Raw genomic sequence first — 19,746 nt, forward strand, 5'->3', positions numbered from 1 at the left:
CCGCGGGATCAAAGATAGCTACACTGTCTTTGATCGCTTCCATTTTTTTTGAAGTAGTATAACGGAATGTTGCTGGACAGCGCGAATAGTTTCTCGTGTCCAGTAAGGGTGACGTCACTGGACCCCATCGCGTGCTTCAAGGCATTTGCGTGACTTCTTTGGAAGAGAGAAGATCGTCCATATATTATACGGTCCGATGTTCTTTCTCTACCTGGAAACTTCCATTCTTTTTTTGTTTGTTTCCACTCTTTGTAATGAAAGATGTGATAGTGAGGTATATCGGAACGACAGACAGGGGAAAAAAATAACAGATCATGGGAATAATATAATAAAATCGCTATTAAATAGAAAGGAAGCAAGAAAGAACATCGGGCACGTGGCGTATGGTAAGCTGTACCATAGTACGTGTGTCTTTGAACTACTTTGGTTCCGACGCATGTCGAGATGCAATGGAAAAATCCGAATTTAGATATTTTTTTTTAGGTTGTCGTAAAAAACGCGATGATTCTCTCAATACTTGTGCTATGTTTCCAACTTGCAGCATGGTCTTCGATTGCTGATTCATCTTTTATCGCGAAGTTACTTAGCTAAAGGTATTGGTATAGCGCTATTTATATGTTGAGAGGGAAAATTGAGTATCGCCAACATTGATTCAGCTCGATCACTTCTAAATGTTTCCCACGCTACGTACACGGCACCAGAGCCGCCGTTGAAGCTAGACACATGCTGCACAGGTGCGGTCGCGTTATGCAGCTACTCATTTTGATATTTAAGTAGGAAATTTTGATTTCTGAATCGATTCGGTGGGTGATCAGACCTCATGTCATAAATTACAGTGGGTGCTCGGGCACCCACAGCATCCCCGGCTCAGACGCAACTGCATGAAAAAGTACTAACTATAAATAATCTCAGAAGAAATACACACAATACAGAATCGACTAGAATATTTACTTAAAACAAATTCCCTCAATCAAAAATAAAATACTATACAGATCATTTAATTACAAATACAGCTCTCAACACAGCTTTCATGATGGAAGCATAGCTTCGCTCAGTGGCATATTGATGATGGCAGTAATGATGGGCACAGTCTGGCCTTTCTTTAGCACAAAAACCTCAAGGGAAGAAAAAACAATGATAATTATTGATTACAACACATGGATCAGTCATTATATTCATCACTCACAAGAAATGTTTTCTTGATCATTGCCGTCTGTCTTGTCAGGATGCCCGAAACCTAATGCTCAGAACAATGCACTATGATTTCGAAAGTTAGTTTGTAAATGGATGGGCTGGCACATACTTCCGGCCACATAGAAAACCTCAGAACCAGCCCGTCATTAGGAGGGATGGGGGTCTGGGCTGCTGTGAGGAAGCAGCACAGTATATACTTGCTTAGTTCCTCACAAACCAATACATCCTAGAGATAAATTATCTCTAGCAGGTATTGCACAAACACGCATGGGGAGGGAGTAGGGGTATGTTAAAAGTTTCGATAATTCAAAGTTTTATCAAAATATATAGATTCTATTAAAAAGTCACTTCATTCACAATATCAAAAATTATCATGTGCCTCTGTCATGTTATTAAAACTTTACTTTTATTTTTGGAATAAAAAAGACAAAAACATAAATCCACTTCTGGCAACAACTGTCTTTTCTTCAAAACAATCCAAATTACAAGAGAAAACTATCAATTGAAAATGTTCCAACTAACAAGCACATATCCAACTTATTAGCATGAAACATAAATGAAATGACTCGCATTAAGCACACACACACACTTTGACTAAGTTGAAGCCAACAGCGTTGTCTGACTGATTATGTAATAATATCCAGAAAATATCTGTTTCCTTGATATCTTGAGCTGAGAAGAAAGCTGTCTATCTCTCTCTATTGTCCCACATGGGGACTATTTTCTGAAGTTAAGAGAGGCAACTAATGCTCTACTTCAATACCTCACGCCCCAATGCGCGAAATAAGGAAGGCAGGGTCGCGTCTGCTATGGTGTAGATGGTAGCAATGCTTGCCCAGTTTACAAGAGGGCATGGGTTCGTGTCCCAGAGGAGGCCAGATGACATTTCTTTCCAAGTTCACCTCGTATAGTATCCAGAAAATATCTGTTTCCTTGACCATGTTTATTATATTTGTCATGGAAGCAAAAGTACCCTCATTGCGCTTATAAATAGAGTGTGCTGTATTATACAATGCAGACTGATTTTATATACATATTAGCATTTTGCAGGTGTGGACTGAATCAGCCGGCACTTCACTATTTTCTTTGTCCAACATGATCCAGGCTACAAGATATACCCGATGAAATTAACTTTCAGGGGTGAATTAAATAGCATATCACGGTACTACTGCATTGAAGATCACATATCTATCAACCTTTTCTGGTTCAGAGATTTTTTCGGTTCTTCGTTGGTACAGTTCGTATTTTATATTGCCTCCTACAAAGTGAAGAAGGCCTCTGAATCCTATCAATTGCACTTTTGGTATAGGTTATTAGTTCTTCTAAGAAGCCAAACTTAAGGAGCCTTCTTGTGATAGTATGGGGATTGTTATAACAATGGAGAACCAGTTTTTCCACCTTTTAGTTCAGTGTTTCTCAACCACCATTCAAGCAGAGATTATAGTGTTATTTTGCAAGAAAAAACGTAAACCCCCCCCCCTTTGAGAAGAAAAAAAAAATTGAACCCCCCTTCCCTCTCCTCCCCCCCCCCCCCGAGAAAATTCTGCTTATGCCTATATCAACCACTGAGCCCTGACATCAGTCAAACCGTGCCGTGAGTGATTCATCATTTCATTTCCCCATTTATTTCCCATCAGTTGTGTTTACACACAGACCTTCTCCACTCAAAAAATAATAATTCAACCAGGCCACTGGCTTCCGAAGGTTGAGAACCACTGTCCTAGATAGCTCAGTAGTAGTATCTATCTAGGAGGATGTGGTATCTAAGAGATATTGTTCCACCTCAAAATAGGACTGCAAAAAGTTAATGATGAAAAGGAACAAAAACCAATCCGAAGGTTATTGTATTAATACACTAAAAGTCTTCCAGTGCAATATTGGAAATCTTTCGAATTGATAATTTAAAAATGTAGAATTATATATATGAAAATTATCCTTTCTTTATATAAGATTACTTTACTTAGATGGACAGACAAGTCCTACTTATTCATTATGGTACTTCAATTTTTCAGAAAGCTTACCTTGATCACATCTGAAATGTTGACTTCACTAATACATTCAACTGGAGTGATGAGAGTATAAGGAAGTCCAGGTGCCAAAAATGATATCTTTAAAAAAAAGTGGGGGAATAATTTTCAGAATTTCCAGAGAGTTTTGTATTGATTTTGATTTAAGCATTGCCAACAAAATATGATTTAAAAATTTTTTTTCATGATTTGGAAAACCTGACATTTATTTATTAATTAGTCCAAAGCCTTCATTGCATTTATGTATTTATTGGTGGTATAAATTTATATTTGTATGTATAGCACAAGGGGAGGGGTGTAAAACAGATTCCCTGAGCATTTCCTTTTTCATAATGGTCAAGAACTTCTGACCGTTGATAACCTTTGTAATATCATAACGACATTATAATGAAAATATTATATTGATATCATTATGTTAAATATGGTATGGGGCTGTTCAAGTATTAAGTAAGCAAATTTTTAGCCATTTTAGACCCCTCCCCCCCCCCCTTGTCAGCAAAATTTCGTCAGCACTGCCTCCTAACACATATTGGTGGGATCAAAAACGTACGCGGAAGGGGCATAGGGGGACGGTTCGTGCGCACCCCCCAGTTGAAAAATTTTTTACATGTAAAAAACATTAAAAAAAATTAAAATTTCGAAAGAAAGTACCTTTATATGTAATTGTAATAAATTTCTGTTAATTTCAATGCTATTTGAAAGGTAAGAACTCAAAATAAAATTCTCTTTAAGAAATTCATTGCGACCCACCATTTAAGCCATACATATTAAACCCTTGACCCGTAAACCCTAACCAAATGTAGCCCTGAAAGTTATGTGATGTGGATTGCCCCCTCAAACCCAATTCTGTATGAACTAAGTGGAACATTTACAGATCGCTTAAATGATCCATGACACAATTCCAGAGCATTTAAGTGGCCCGTGGTACATTTTCAGATCACTGAAGTAGGCCTGTGGCACATTCAACGATCACTTAAGTAACCCACGACACAGTTCCAGAACACTTAAACGATCTGTAGCACATTTAGAGATCCCTTGAGTGACATGTGGCACAATTTTAGAGCACTTAAGCGCCCCCCCCTCCCCTCCCGGTGCGGTTCTACATCACTCAGGTTACCCGCAGAACATTCCCAGATTACTTAAGTGATCCGTAGCATAACTACGGATCACTTGAGTAATGCGTTGCACAGTTCCCGAGCACTTACGCTTCCCGTAAACATTTCCAGAGCACTTGAAGGATCCGTGGAACATTTAGAGATCACTGAAGCTCTGTAAGGGATTTATCATAAGGGAGAATGTTAATTCAGGTGCCCACAAACTAGCAAAAGATTTTTCTCATACTTGGCACACTGAGTAAGATGCCATCAAGAGTATTTCATATTTTCATAAAGGGTGGTTGATAACGTAAGCATCATCCAAACCCCCCTTGTCATAAAAAGTCAGCAAATCCAAAACCCCCTTCCCCCAATTGATGCTGACATAATACTTGAATGACCCCTATGATAGCATTAGCTATCTCTGTTTATAAATAAAAATAAGGTTTTATTGTAGGATATGCTAAAGTAGAGTTTGTTTCTGTCAGAACCTTTCATGATCCTTTTTCAATTTAGTTGAGGGATGAGCTTATAAAGCTAATGTATAAGCTGAGTGCAACACTTAAATATCTTTTTTTCAAATTTCAAAATAAATATTTATTTTAAGATATTAGAGGTTGTAAATAGTTCCGAAAGTGGAGAAACCTCTAATCACAAACAGAAATTTTCAAAACACAATACACATGCAAAATATTTGTCTAACTGAATAATTGGTAGAGTAAAAGCATATCTTTATTGCTCTACAGGTAAGTGAGAACGAAATAAAACAAAAAAATAGCATTACTGGTATGTAAGTCCTGCCAATCTTATATATTCTTGTGTCACAATGAAATGTCAGGAATAAGTTGACAGATGGTTTGTTTTTTGAAGTGTTTTGTAATTCAAGATGCAACCTGAAATGAGGACCCAGTCCTTGAACCTATAAAAAGAAAAGAAAACTATGATGCAAATGAGTCTCTCTTAATTTCAATTATAAACCATTTTTGAAGTGAAACTTCTTCAGCCTAGAAGCAGTGAATTTGTTTCATAGCAAATCAGTGTCACAAAAATTGAAACGCTTCCATCACTAAATCTACAACATGAGTCTCTGAGAATGAACTGTTGCTAATACATGGTGTGGTGTAGTGGTGAATTCTTCATCATTAATCACAAGTGTGTTGACGGAGTGGGTTTTCACTCTTACAAAGGGTAGAAAATCTATTTGTGTCTTTTCACAACTTCAGAACTTGAACTCACAGGAGGCATTTCACTCTAAAGGGCTAGGTTCTACATGTTATAATTGCTGTGGGAAAATTAGTTTGTGAGATTTTGTTAGCGTTTCAAATTCTGGTTTAACCCATATTCGCTGGATATTTGGAGATTTTGGAATGAAACATCTCTATAGGTCATATTGTGTTCTTCTCAGACTATACATGTGTATGTACATAAACAATATGAACACATAATAAGAATGTTATAAATTTTATGATTAAGTTGTACATGTATACTGGTTTGAAATCCGTCACCATTGTATCAACTACCTGCATTCCAAATTTCATTTGCTAATTTCATTTCTATCACCTGAGATTCTCATGCTATTTTTATTTACTTCCTAATGCCTTTTGTTGTTATGTAGACATGTCATGTCATATTACGTTGGCAATGTTAGATAGACAATTAAAAATGCACATTTATTATAATGATTTTCATAATTGGCTGCTAAAGAATTTTCAATAAAAATGGTAAACATTGAAACTGAGGATTTTATGATTACTGAGAATTGGTTTAATTTTCAACACAGTTCAAACATAAAGATATGAAATATTTTTACCTGAGCTGATAGCTTGAGAGGATCGGCTAAGCCATAAGATATTGGGTTTTCTCTTGAGGTTAGAGCGGCTACATATTCTCTAGCTACAGTCAATCGAAGTTTGAATAAATCATGTTGAAAAGCTCGATGCATAACTACACAAAAAAACAGAGGAGTAGAAATCATTAAGGCAAGCAACCAAAAGCTGTGAGTTGGCATGCTAATCAAGATAAATTTCAGTTTTTGCATCGATCCTAGCACATTTCCGCCATAATTAAAAAATTATGAAATACTATACCATACAGATGATTCTATTTTACTTCAAAGAAGAAACAGAAATATAATTCCTTCAAAAATATTGATAAATAAAAATTTCAATTAAATGACTTAGTATAATTGACTTAAGAAAAATAAAATGTTTCTGAAAAACAAACGATGAATATATAAAATATGATAAAAAATGAGCAACTATGAAGCAAAACCTCACTAGTATAGTTTTCACGCTCTCTCATAGTTTGGTCAACAAACAATTTGGTTTTTTTAGGTAAGTTTAATCTGGTGTTCTGAAGTGATGGGTTAGTAGATGCAACAGTACGGGTCTCAAACTGGGCTGTACGTTTCAAAATTTTCACAGATATTCCTCCACCTATAAAAAAAAATTGATTTTTGAAAGAGCTTTTTATCATTTTTAAAAAGGCATTGTTAATGACTGAATTTGAATAATAAAAACCACCGATAGTCAATTAAATGCAACACATCACATTTTAGAAAGCCAAAAAATTAATAACAATGTGTGTCTTATGTATTAAATGTATAATTTGTTTTGTGGGTTACCTATATGATGTTGAAAACTTCAATATCTCATTCTGAATGTCTGTAATATTCCCATTATACTTATTAAAATTTAACACACATTTGTAATAATTTATATAATTTAGATAATATATATTTTCAGTAAAAGGGCAGCATACCTCTCATACACATGATCAAGGAGCTGTCTTCTCTTCCAAACCTGCCGAATTTTATTCCAGTAACTACATCTTCTGCTGCCAATACATCTACCAAGAATTTGTCCTGGAAAAGTTGAACAAGCCCATTGCCGAGAGCCACGGCAACGAGCCTCAATCCTAACTGCATCACTTCTACTGCTTCCATTGCCACTATATTCGATTGCAATTTCACTGTCCAAAGGCACTTTCCCTGTTCATAAGTGAAAAAAATTCAGGATTCAAATTAATCGCTCAAAAAATACAAACAGATGAAAGAATTAAACACTATATGAAAATTTATATTATCAAGTTTCAAAGCCATTTGAAAACATTATGTGGTGAGAAACTACAAAAATCTCTGAACATAAAATTGAAATGAACTTTTCAATTGGATCAGTAGCTTAATTTCATCAGTGTAATCCGTCCAATTTTATACATTGAAAAAAAAAAACCCCATACAGATATAAAAAATGAAGTACCAACAAATTATAATAATATTTATCATTATAAGGCTGCAACGTGAAAAATCATTCACAGATATATTTCATAGACAAATACTGATCAAGATCATTGCTTTCTTGGAAGTCTGAGCAAGAATAGGAATATAGGAATAGGCAAAGTTTATTAATGCACAAAAAATTTCTTATAAAAATATTCTTTTTAAAATACAAGGATATATATTTTTGTTATGACCTTAAAACATTTTTTTTAATATTTAAACATTTATATATTACTTGATTTCAGTATTTAATACTTTAATATTTTTGAAATTCCACAAATCCACATTACAACTCGCATTACCATCAAACCCTAATCATTAAACCCTCTATAAAATACCACACTTTTTTTTCAGGCAGAATACTTTTTCCTGATTTTGTGCAGGTGATACATAGTTTCTCTCCACCAACTATGAGGATAACAAACATAGGAAGAGTAGAAACTAGAGTCAAACTCTAGCCTTTTCTATTATTTACACTGTACTACTGCTCAGCCGTACATGCACTTCATACACATTCCTCTACAGAATTTCCAACGAATTTGTACATGGCACAATGTGCATGCATGTGTTTTGAACCTATTATGAAGTTTGTGTCTGCGTAATGCTTGTTATGTGTTTTGAACCTAATATGAAGTTTGTTTCCTTGTAATATATATACTTGTTATGTGTATTTATTTAAAGTGCACACACATATTCCTATAATACCCCTACGAGAAAGAAGAAAAATGTTCCTCTTCTTCCGCTATCAAACTTTGAACAAAAGCTGACTCTGCCCACTGACAGTTGATCTGACAGATTATGGAGAGGTAGAAATTACGTTTGTGAACAAAGTCTGTCATACAGAAATTGTCTTTCTGAAATAAGAGGGTTTTTTTAAGGAGGCGAGATATCTCATGATTACCAAAATACAAGGCATAAAGTTAGGCGAGATATCTCATGATTACCGAAATACAAGGCATAAAGTTAGGCGAGATATCTCATGATTACCGAAATACAAGGCATAAAGTCAGGCAAGATATCTCATGATTACCGAAATACAAGGCATAAAGTTAGACAAGATATCTCATGATTACTGAAATACAAGGCATAAAGTTAGACAAGATATCTCATGATTACTGAAATACAAGTCATAAAGTTAGGCGAGATATCTCATGATTACCGAAATACAATGCATAAAGTTAGGCAAGATATTTCGTCAATGCCGCAGCAAGGGTTAATGGCATGATCAATCAAATTTGAAAGAGGGTCATGCTAGTGAATTCTAAATGTATCATGCATAACAAGGGATAACATTAATTACAACAAATGAAGCCTTCAATCATTTTAAAATACGGCAGTAATAAATATTATGGCAGAAATTGAAGTAAAAACTCACCTTATTAGTATAGCAGCTAAGATTGTCATCCGTGGTGCCAACCACAATGTTGTTGTTCACTCTCTGCAAACCCACACATTGAGATCGCAATTCCACACATAAGCGAGCACTTTTATATCCCCTGACAAGGAAATTTAAAATAAAGTTGCTTCATACTTCATTATATTGAGAAAAGAATGAAATTTATCTTTTACTACATCATCAGTGCCAGAACAACGTAACACGAAGATGCTCGTCTTCTGCTATGAAGATTACTGTCAAGATCCACAGGTTTGAATCCAGGCATAGAACATCAGAAACAAGTTTTTTACCTACCGAGCCTGGGGTGGCCATCAATTGATGGCGCCTTCATTTGCCACCAACCAACTCCACTGGTGGGAAATTGCCATATGGCAATATATGACCGGAGTTGGTGAGCGATAAAGTAGACCAACATGACTGAATTTACACTGTAACTTGCTTATCTTGCAGTTTGAATGTTTGGTACTGCACCGATGCATATTTTTGATTTGTTACTACAGATGACCTAGTAATCAGAGGTGAAAACAGTTCAGACTGTACAGCATATGTTTACATTGAAAGTCAAGATTAATATTATACATAAAAACAAATTATGGAAAGAAAATACTTGTTCCACCTTTTTAACATATATAAACATCCATCTCTACATGCCACCACAATCTTGAACTCAACATCAAAAAGGCCACTCACATCCAAGAAAACGGGTACTCTAGGAACAGTCATCTGCAAACAGGTGAATTCAGACTTGAAACCAGGCTTCGTCTGCCAATATCACATTTTTGCATACAATTTAATGTGATTAATATTTGATGAATTTAAGGCCATCAGAACATGGTGCGTATGCATATAGTGATTTATAAAAATAAATAATGTTGAGATGAATAACAAAAATCAAATCTATTAAAATCTTGAATAATATAGTTTCAAATAAATACTAATGCACTGAAATGATTTTTTTATGCTATTTATATATGAGCTCTTTTCATTTGTTTGATTTGAATAATTTTTTATTATAACATAATTATGTCAGTAACTTACAGCAGCTAATATTGTGAATGCATCTGGCTCCAATACATAGATATGTTTACTTTCTGTACCAAGTACCAGGCAGCTTACAGCATCTTCTTCTGCTAATGATTTTTTCATTGAACTTAGGCATGTGACTACAGTCTGTGATGAGAAAATTAAAAAAAAAATTCAACCACAGCACAAATGACTGAAACTGATTCTGTTATCTTTTTTTTTAAATTATAATTTAGCCAAGTCATTCGATTATTTTGCTGATCAAAAAGTGATTCATTTATTCCATGTGCATATGAAAATATTTTTTTTCATTAAATACCATATAATGAAAAAAAGCATCCATCTCAAAACCTCAAAAATTATTGTTGAATCCTATTTAGCGCTTGTTAATCTCTTGATAATTATAAATTTATGCTAAATTTTACCAATAAAAAGTTCTTAGACTCTATAACAATAGAAATGGCAAATACAAGTGCATATGAAAATATGCTCCCTCACAACTTTTATATTAATTTACTATAAAGATAGTCTGGCACCGTCCTATCTCTTTGTAGTAAATTAATATAAACGCTGTGAGGGAGCTGGGTTGCACTTTCATTGGTAATGAGAAGAAGGTAGGGTGTATTATGATTAATTTGCAATTAATTTAAGGCATGAGATTGGTTTTATGAGCAGCTGCTAACTGTTCTTTAGGTGTGGTTTTGGGTCACTGGATGCTTGATTTCGACTTAAGAGGAGGGGTTTGTAGGTGCGTTCACATAATTTTTTTCATAATGAAGGATGTCTATTTATTTGCTTTTAGTTAAGCTCTTAGGATATAGGATTATTGGGAATAGAATTGTAAATACAATTAATAGTAGAGAGGGTTTATTTAGTAAGGATGAGATGCGTGGTTTTTTATTAGTTTGTTATTATTAATGAGATGGTTTTTTTTCAGGAGTTTATATATAAAATCATAACATGTGCTTTGGCATGAAAAGGGTGTTGTCATCAGAGAAATATATAACAGTCCCTCTCGACCAACTACTACTACTACGTACATGCACTCCATAAACATTTCTTCCTGAAAAATCTCTAATAAATTGATGCAAGCCAGAATAGGCAGAGTGTGTGAGTATATGAGTAGGTCCTAACGTATTTATGATGTCAGAGTTATGAGTATTTCAAGAAATTCTGCCATCTGTTTTACATATTAGAAGTGGTAGATGCTTGAATTTCTGTATTTATATAAGTATAATGTTAAAGGTCTGCCGGAGAAGCCTCTCTGTGGAGAAAGCAAAATAAAATGCTGACCTAGGGCCCCTCGTCACTTTTAATCTGACACTTCAGTCATCGCTCAGCGGACAAAATTATAGCATACCTGATCAAGTCAGATGCTAAGGTAAAAAAGTTTTTTATGAATTTTGCAATTTTTCAAACCTTTTTCATTTTTCCAGAGAAATTTCTAAAGATAATAAGTTTTCAATTCATCTTTGCCAAGTTTTCAATGCTTGGTATTTAAACTTAGATATCTCAAAGAACATGTTTTCCCTCTCACTATTTGTTTATCAAGCTATTCAATCACCAATTTCAATATCAAATGATAATTTTCAGCAGAAATAATACAATATTTTAGTCACCTGCTTTTTAAGGGGAAACTGTTTATGCTGCTGGAAAAAACTCTCCATTTCGTCTTGGTCAAGCATCAGGAATCTGAGTATCAGTCAGAAAAATAATAGTATTCAAACAACTGAAGATATTATTTTAACAAAAATAATTTTTAATAGTTTTTAATTAAAATTTTTGAATCATACATATTTATGTACCTTTGTGACCGAGCTGTTAGAGATGCTTCACCAATCTCTGCCCTGGGAAGTAAATAGATCAGAAAATATGGTACATTAATAATTATAAATATGATATAACACACATATTCCATATAAATTCAGTATGAAATACAAAAGCTATCAATTTCACCTCTATTTGTGTCATAATCATTCTGCAATGGATTGTTATAACGCAACAGGATTATTATATGCAATATTATGCGGCAAAAAAAATTCTGATGATTATAGTAATAATGATTAGAAATAAGCTACTTGACTGCCAAATGGTTAGCTCACAAACCTTAGGTGTGTCAAGTCTAAGTTCAAATTCTTGATAGTGGTATAGAGAAGCTTCGCTATTTGAAATCAACCTAAAATCATGACTCTTAGTCAAATTAGCCGTTCTTAAGTAGTAGTAGTCTTCTATCTCTTGTGTGTATATAAATGGGACCCATTGTGTTAAAAAAAAAATTACTGAAACAACTGAAAGAAGCATCGTATTTCATAACCTTTGGAATCATTAGGAACAAATTTCAACCACTTTTCCTGAATTATTTATTAGTTTTATTATTATATGGTTTTTCTAAAGAAGAGAAAAATTTATTCTTTATGAAATATATATATATATATATATATATATATATATATATATATATATATATATGTGAGTCAAAAATAAATGGCAAAGATATTAATAGGTCTACTCAATTTTAGAAATATATGATCACAATTTTCTGAAAAATGAGTCAATCAGGGTTCACACTGCCACTCGCCATTGTGCCAAATCACGGCAAAATATTTCATTCGGTAAATAAATAAAAGATTGAATTCGACAAATCATGAATATCCATTTGGCCAATAATTTGGTTGAATGACCAATTCAACCATCAATATGGTTGAATTGGTCTTCGATACATGTGCAAAAATCTGGAAGTGAAAATTTCTGTTGGCCAATCGCAAACAATGTTCAATGACTTTTGGTACGGTTCCAGAGAAGGGCGAGGGGTTGACAGGGGTGATCAACCTCATCTGGAACCGCGACTTGTTTATTGCAGCCTTAAGAGCTTACATTCAAAAAGCAACCTATTGTTTGAACCCTTTACTCCATGATAGTCCTTCCATCAGCATCATGAACCTTATTAAAAAACCATTGAGGAACAGAATGGATATAAAAAATACAAATAACAGTATTTCTATTTCTGTTAATGATCCCAGCAAGCAGTAATTCGAATTCGAAAATACTTTTGAATTATGGGCAGCAAAAAAATCTCGGCGAATTCTTGAGAATTAAAATATTTTTTGCACTGTAATTTACATTTATATTAATTAATTTTTATTTATATATATACTTGGTTTGCATTTTGATTTATATTTCCATCTGGAACAGAAGCAGATTAAGGTCAATTGAGGTCCCAGGCACAGACGAAAATATCTGACCCCTTAAGTTAGAAAAAAAAGTGTAAAGTTTGGGTTTTTTGGGGCCCAAGGTGCGCACTCTGTGCCCCCATTAAATCCACCTCTGATCTTCAACTTTATATAAGTTGTTTTAGAATCTGCATTTTATGACTCATCAATTTGGCTAAGGTTTTCTCTCTCATTTGGCTAAAACTTTTTCCATCTGATTAGCCAAATTGCTACATTTAATAAACAGTTGGGAGGAATAGTCAGAATCCTAGATTCAATTGAAGGAAAATTAGAACCTGTCTTTTTCCCTACCTCCTAATTTCCTCTAAATCCTTTAAATTACTCTAATTGAAATTCTAAGACTCTCACACGCATTAGATTATTTAAAAAAAAACAAAAATAATGTCCATATACCTCTGGTTTAAATCTGTAGAACTTGAATACAATGTTTATGATTATGTTTTATCGGGAAAAACTGATTGTAAGTATGTCAGTTAGGCAACTTTAATGCAATGTGATCAGAATAGGCCTGCCTAAAATAATTGTAATAAGGTAAAACTAAAAAACATTCTGAAAAATTAAATTGGAAGGTCTACATACCTAATATTTTCCAAGTATTCTTTCAACATATTGACATCAATTATTTCCTGAAATCAGAATTTGCATTGCAGTTATACCCAACACATTGCTATCATCATTTTATCAGGAAAATTAGAACAATAAAACTCATTTTCACAAGCATCAGAAAAATGTATTATAAAGCTCACAATATTATAATCAATGCCAAAAGCAAAAAAAAAAATCTTTTAAATACTCTCTTTGCAAAAAAAAGATGAAAAAAAAAACATCAGTAATATAAAATAATGATTTAAATTCAGTTTGAATGAGACTGTCTTCAAAAACAGATAATTCAGTTCTATTTCCAATACTTAACATAATATAACATAAATCTTTATAAGCTTGATTATCTCTTTGTTGTCCAAACTCATCGTCAATGTTCCCACTATATAATTTCTTTTTTTCACTTTTGTGGGCCAATTCTTTATCTGCAATGATAATACAGCAAGGTACGCTGATTTAAATCAGCTTGATTTAAATTTTGTTTTTTCTTTATATAACTACAATAATATTGAAGTAAAAGTAACCTGGTATGGTATGCATGTTATTGTTATACGGTAAAGATCATGATTAAAGGAAATATTGAAGATCTTTGGGAATAAATATAGACTTAGACCAATGCAGGAAGATAGCTGCTCTATTTCTAGATTCTGTGCATGGAAAAAATTGTAGAAAAATATAGGGAGTTGAACTTAGCTAAACTGCAAAAATACTTTCGATGCATTACAATCTGCAGCACTAGGGATCCCCTGATTAAATAAACCGAGGAATTATTTTTTGTGTAAAGCCTTGAATTCAATGCCCTAATTGCTAATTCAAAACATAATAGATGTACCGACATATAACTATTGTTGGGCTTTTTACTTTACTTTTCGTATTAAAATTTTGAGTTTGCCTGTTTTTTACCAAAACTCATTAAATCTGTGAAAGAATAAAAATGTGTAAACTATTAAGCAACATCGTGCAAGTCAGAAACATTTCCACCAATTGTGCAAGAAAAAAGCCTTGTTTTTTATTTTGTTGGTGCTAAATGGCCCTTTGATTGTACATCGGGTGAATTGAGAAACCTGCACCATATGTATACTGAGTTGCCACCACTGATTCATTTTGATAGGAGGGGGCCTCATGAATGAAAGCATTTTTCTCTATAAGAAAAATTTTAATCCATGAAGTTCATTTGAGCTCAACAACCTTTCATGTTACATAAAAATAGATTTTTGGTGTTCATATTTTTTGCTTGTAGTTCATATTTTTTGCTTGTAGTTCATATTTTTTGCTTGTAGTTCATATTTTTTGCTTGTAGTTCATATTTTTTGCTTGTAGTTCATTTTGTTCGTTTGTAATTCATTCATTAAATTTGAGAGATTAGGTGAAAAAAAATAGGTAGGTGATACGGAAATATGCATTCTTAATGATTAACAAGATTTGTTTTAATTAATAAGCAATCAGTTAATTTTATTCAAAAAAATCTGATTTTTTAATACCCTGTAATACAGATGATGAGGTGATACCATGAATACAAGTTGTTTATAAGGTGATTTTGTGCATGCAAGGAGTATTTTCACAGAGCCCAGCATACACAGTTTAGAAAGTACATTCCTCATAAAACAATAAAAATTATATGTGAAATACCACTATACAAACTGATTTTGAAATAAGAAACATGCAACTTTACATCTTTGGCTTGGTTCCATGCATCCATTTCAGATGAACACACTTCTAACGGTGGTAAAGTAAATTTGTAGAAAGGGCGCATGTTCTTGTATATGTAAATATGTGCTCCAGAAGCCACAGCTATGGCTGAGAATATAACAAAGGAAATGTATCTAACTATTCACACACACATGATTAGGTCATTATTTAAGAACAAAGGCATACAGTAAAACTTCCCTTTTGTGGACACTGGTGGGACAAAAAAATTCATCTATAAAAGAGCGGGGTGACCATTAATAGCTGGTTTGAAAAGCATACTTTTATTATATATGAGGAAATTATTATTTGACTGTAAAAGAGAAATGACCACATCGAGGGCTGCAACTAGATACTTCGTCAGCTGGGCAAGCACGCATTTTATTGAGGTAGAAGGAGCAGTTGTGATAAATGAATTTGGTGACTTACTGGTCCAGCACCCGGGGCATCAGACCTGCCTGCTTCCCTTAGTTGCGGCCCTGATCGCATCTGAAAGGGTGTCTGTTAAGAGAGGGTTTTACTGTATTTGCAATCTTTTCCCCTTTTTTTCATGCTATCATTCATATTTTTTAATAATGTTGCTAAACAGAGCCATCTTAAGAACATCATAGACCCCTGAACAAGGTGATTTTTCCCCCTTAAAAAGCTAGAAATACCCACCTACCAATTTATGTACTCACTCTTGAAAATTGCAACTTGATCTAATAATCACAAGGTCCCTTCTGTACCCAAGGTTCCAAGGACTATGCCATATTAATGCTAGGCCCCACCCAGGTACAACCTGCGAGTGCCTCAAGAGTAGAAGGGGGCCTCCCAAAAATGAGATATGATTAAAATTTTCTAGAGTAAGCATATAAATTTGTTGGCAAGCATATTTAGCCGGGTAGGGCCTCAGAAAACTCACTTGGCCCAGGGGCCTATAATGCTCTTGAGATGGCCCTATGCTTGAGTGGGCCCATTAGTTCAGATGTCACTGCTGCTAAATGAATGCCAAAAAACCTTCTTTTTTTTTCAAGCACCACATGAATGAATAAAATTTTGAACTGACTCGGAAGGGTATAAAAACATTCAATAAAGTGGTTAAACTCCATATTTTTTATGTAAATATGATTGAGAATATAAAAAAATTATGTTCATTAATTGGCTTACCCTCTTATCTGGGATCCAAGTACAGATATTTAACTATAATTGTATCTGAAATAATTTATTCTACATAAAAATTAATATCATGCTTTGCTCCTAATGCTTTAAAAACATGATTAAAACAAAACACACATTTGCTACTAATTTCTATAAAATGAGTTTTTTTAATATTTACCTGGTGCTCTTGGATCACATGTGTCCATATGGAAAGAAACTACACCAGTAGGAAGATCGATGATAGTATGTTCAGAGAGAAGGTGAATCCCTGTAACGAAACTATTCGTTCATATTTGAACAATAAATGATGGAGAAGTATGTACAGTAATTACTATAATAATGAAGTTGGTGACAAAAAAAATATTTGTATATACACTCGTGTCTAATCCCACCTTCTAACTTCTGGACCACCGAAACTGCAATGAATTGAAAACCCATGAATAAGCCAACCCCCAAACATCAGAGCTATTGAGAGAGGAAAAAATTCATATATTTTCATGGAATAGAAGAGAAGTTACAATGAAAAATGATTCAAACTTTCTAATCCATTTTTTCTTTGATTATCTAAGCTCTACATCGAAAGCCAAGTCATCATATAGTATCACATCTTTGTTTTCTAACTTCAACTGTGTTGTCATCGCCGTCGTCACTTTCAAAGACGATGTCGCCTTCGGTTCATCCATCATATTACAGCACTTTTTAAAGGATTTGATGATGCTTTTGGTGTAAACAAAATTCCATGCCTCGTGAACCCACTGGCACAACAAGCCAACATCTGGTTTCTTTAAGGCACAGCTTTCTGTTGTTTCTTTATCTTTAGAACTCATTCATTTAGTTCATAAATTTCTTAAAGGCGTGTTGACGCTAACATCTAACGGCTGTAAAATCGACGCAAGTCTACCAGGTATCAAAGTCAGAGATGTTTTTAATTTTTTTTTAATTGACTTTCTTATCATCAGTTCTGTGGGTTTGAATATAGCTACAAAAATCACTCAACTGATTAGCAACGCCATCTAACTCATCCAATTAAGTTGCAAATCTTCAAGCTAGCTGTGCAGAGGCTGTGTAGCTGCATGATTTGGTGAAGGGGGGGGGGGAAGAAATATTTTTTTCCTCAAAAACTGACCCATGTATGAGCTGACCCCTCCCCCTCCCAAAATAAGGAACAAATTTTTCAACAAAAAAACTTGGCTTATACATGAGTATAAGTATATACTGTAATTTTTAATCACGTATCTGAGAGAGAGAGAGAGAGATATGAACTCCCTTCTGAGATTCAAAAAATAATAATTCAAGAAAAATTGATATATTTTTAATTTATTGAAAGCAGTGACAGTTTCTAATGCCAGCTGAATACCTGATATGTTTTCTATTGAAAGTTATTTGATTAATTTTGTCTCACCAAAGTCATTTTATGCATACAAGAAGTAACCGTACCTCAGAATGTATGAAATTTACTCATCCTTCCCAAATTTTGCATGTGAGAATTGTAAATCACACATTGATATAACAGTCCAGTCGAGTACCAAGGATGTAATCAATAATACTATGTGTGATAAGGATTAACAAAGTCTCACCTTTAAAAACTTTCAGTTTCATGTTGAAGGATCCAGTACCTAAATCTGCTACGATCAGTTTGTAATCACCATCACCATGAAGGTCAGCCAGACACATGCATGAAGAGAATGTGTACAGAGTTGCTAATGGATCATAATGTGCATGAAGCCATTTAGAAGTCGATGAGTCTTGTCTGCAAACAATCACAATAATGACATGAATGTCACTCTCCACTTGTTAATACAAGATATACAGAAGACTGGATGTTGTGAAGATATTTATTATTTTAGATGAGTTTCTTCACAACATCCAGTCTTCTGTATATCTTGAATAATGTTTAATTATATTTTATGTACTTTATCATTAAAAGAATTCGTGACATCCATGAAACTTTTCTGCCACCTAAATTTTTTTCTGCTTTGTCAAGCCCTGCACTTAACATGGGAATATTTTTTTGAGAACTTGCCACATGGGCAGAGATACGGGGGCGTGGGGGGCATTGTACCCCCCCCCCCCAGCATCAAAGGTGGAGTCGACTGATCTAATGTATGTATTTATATATGAATTGACATCATCATCATCATCATGGTGCCCCTCCCCCGGACTTCCAAGTCTATCTCCGCCAATGACTTGAAAACTTAAAATTCGTTAACTACTAAATCACTTAACACACATGAACAAGCTTCAAGCCTTGGCACTGCGATTGGTGGAGTTAATTTATTATCATTTGCTCATATATTTTTGAAGGCTTGAATATATGTGCCTTCATGGAAGTATAAATCAGCCGTAGACTTTTGCGAAAAACTCTCACTTCATAGGATCTTTCATGTGCCCCTCTATAGTAAATTTTTGTGTAAACCATTTTTCCCAACCTATTTTTTTCATCAAACACCCTTCCCCCCACACTAAGGATTTTATTTTTTTCTCATCAAGAGCCCTCCCTCGTGAGCAATCCCGTGGGATCCTACATTGTATCCGTAACTTTTTTTCCCCCCAGGGGTGACATTGCCCACCACAGTATGAAAACACTAATGTAAACAAACAATAACATGATGACATTCATCCCTGGATCTAGCTCTACTCACGTGATCGACCACAAGTACAACTATTAACTCATATAATTATTACATTAATGACCATTTACGATAATTTTAAAACATATACACAGTGTCAATCAACAAATAAAACTTACTTGTTTGATTCTTCATCCATTGTCACTGCGATTGTTAAACAATGGCTTTTCACGAGAGGATCACGTTCATAATGCAGTACAACAATTGTTGTGTGTGTGTGTGTGTTGGTTTGTTACCATGCCAACGACCAATGTGCGATTTCCCATCGATATAAAATTAAAAAATAATTGGGTTTTTTTTTCAATTTTCCTAAAAATTTGGCATAAATATTCAAAAAAAAAAAACAAGTAAAAAAACATATTCATTTTTCATTTATTAAAATTTTAAAAAAATTCAAGATTTTTTTTCCCCTAGGACTTGAAGGGAAAAAAAGTGAATCTAAAACGAAT

At 34.0% G+C, this 19,746-nt stretch overlaps 1 protein-coding gene across 1 annotated transcript; it reads right to left on the reverse strand.

The window, feature by feature from the left end:
• Positions 1-929: 929 nt before the first annotated feature.
• Positions 930-19,538, reverse strand: BBS1 (Bardet-Biedl syndrome 1). Its single transcript, XM_089245873.1, has 16 exons — positions 19,417-19,538; positions 18,245-18,417; positions 16,846-16,935; positions 15,514-15,638; positions 13,821-13,867; positions 11,817-11,858; positions 11,631-11,703; positions 10,027-10,158; positions 9,605-9,711; positions 8,968-9,088; positions 7,076-7,304; positions 6,592-6,750; positions 6,126-6,259; positions 5,100-5,234; positions 3,216-3,302; positions 930-1,115 (listed from the first exon to the last, which is right to left on the reverse strand). Exons 1-16 carry the CDS (start codon positions 19,434-19,436, stop codon positions 1,029-1,031), a joined length of 1,761 nt encoding a protein of 586 aa, XP_089101999.1. The 5' UTR covers positions 19,437-19,538; the 3' UTR covers positions 930-1,028.
• Positions 19,539-19,746: the final 208 nt, after the last annotated feature.

Source organism: Pholcus phalangioides, unplaced genomic scaffold (genome assembly GCF_987345545.1).
Source record: "Pholcus phalangioides strain wild (caught in Gottingen) unplaced genomic scaffold, Ppha-v1.0 ptg000016l_1, whole genome shotgun sequence".
Taxonomy (NCBI): Eukaryota; Metazoa; Arthropoda; class Arachnida; order Araneae; family Pholcidae; genus Pholcus; species Pholcus phalangioides.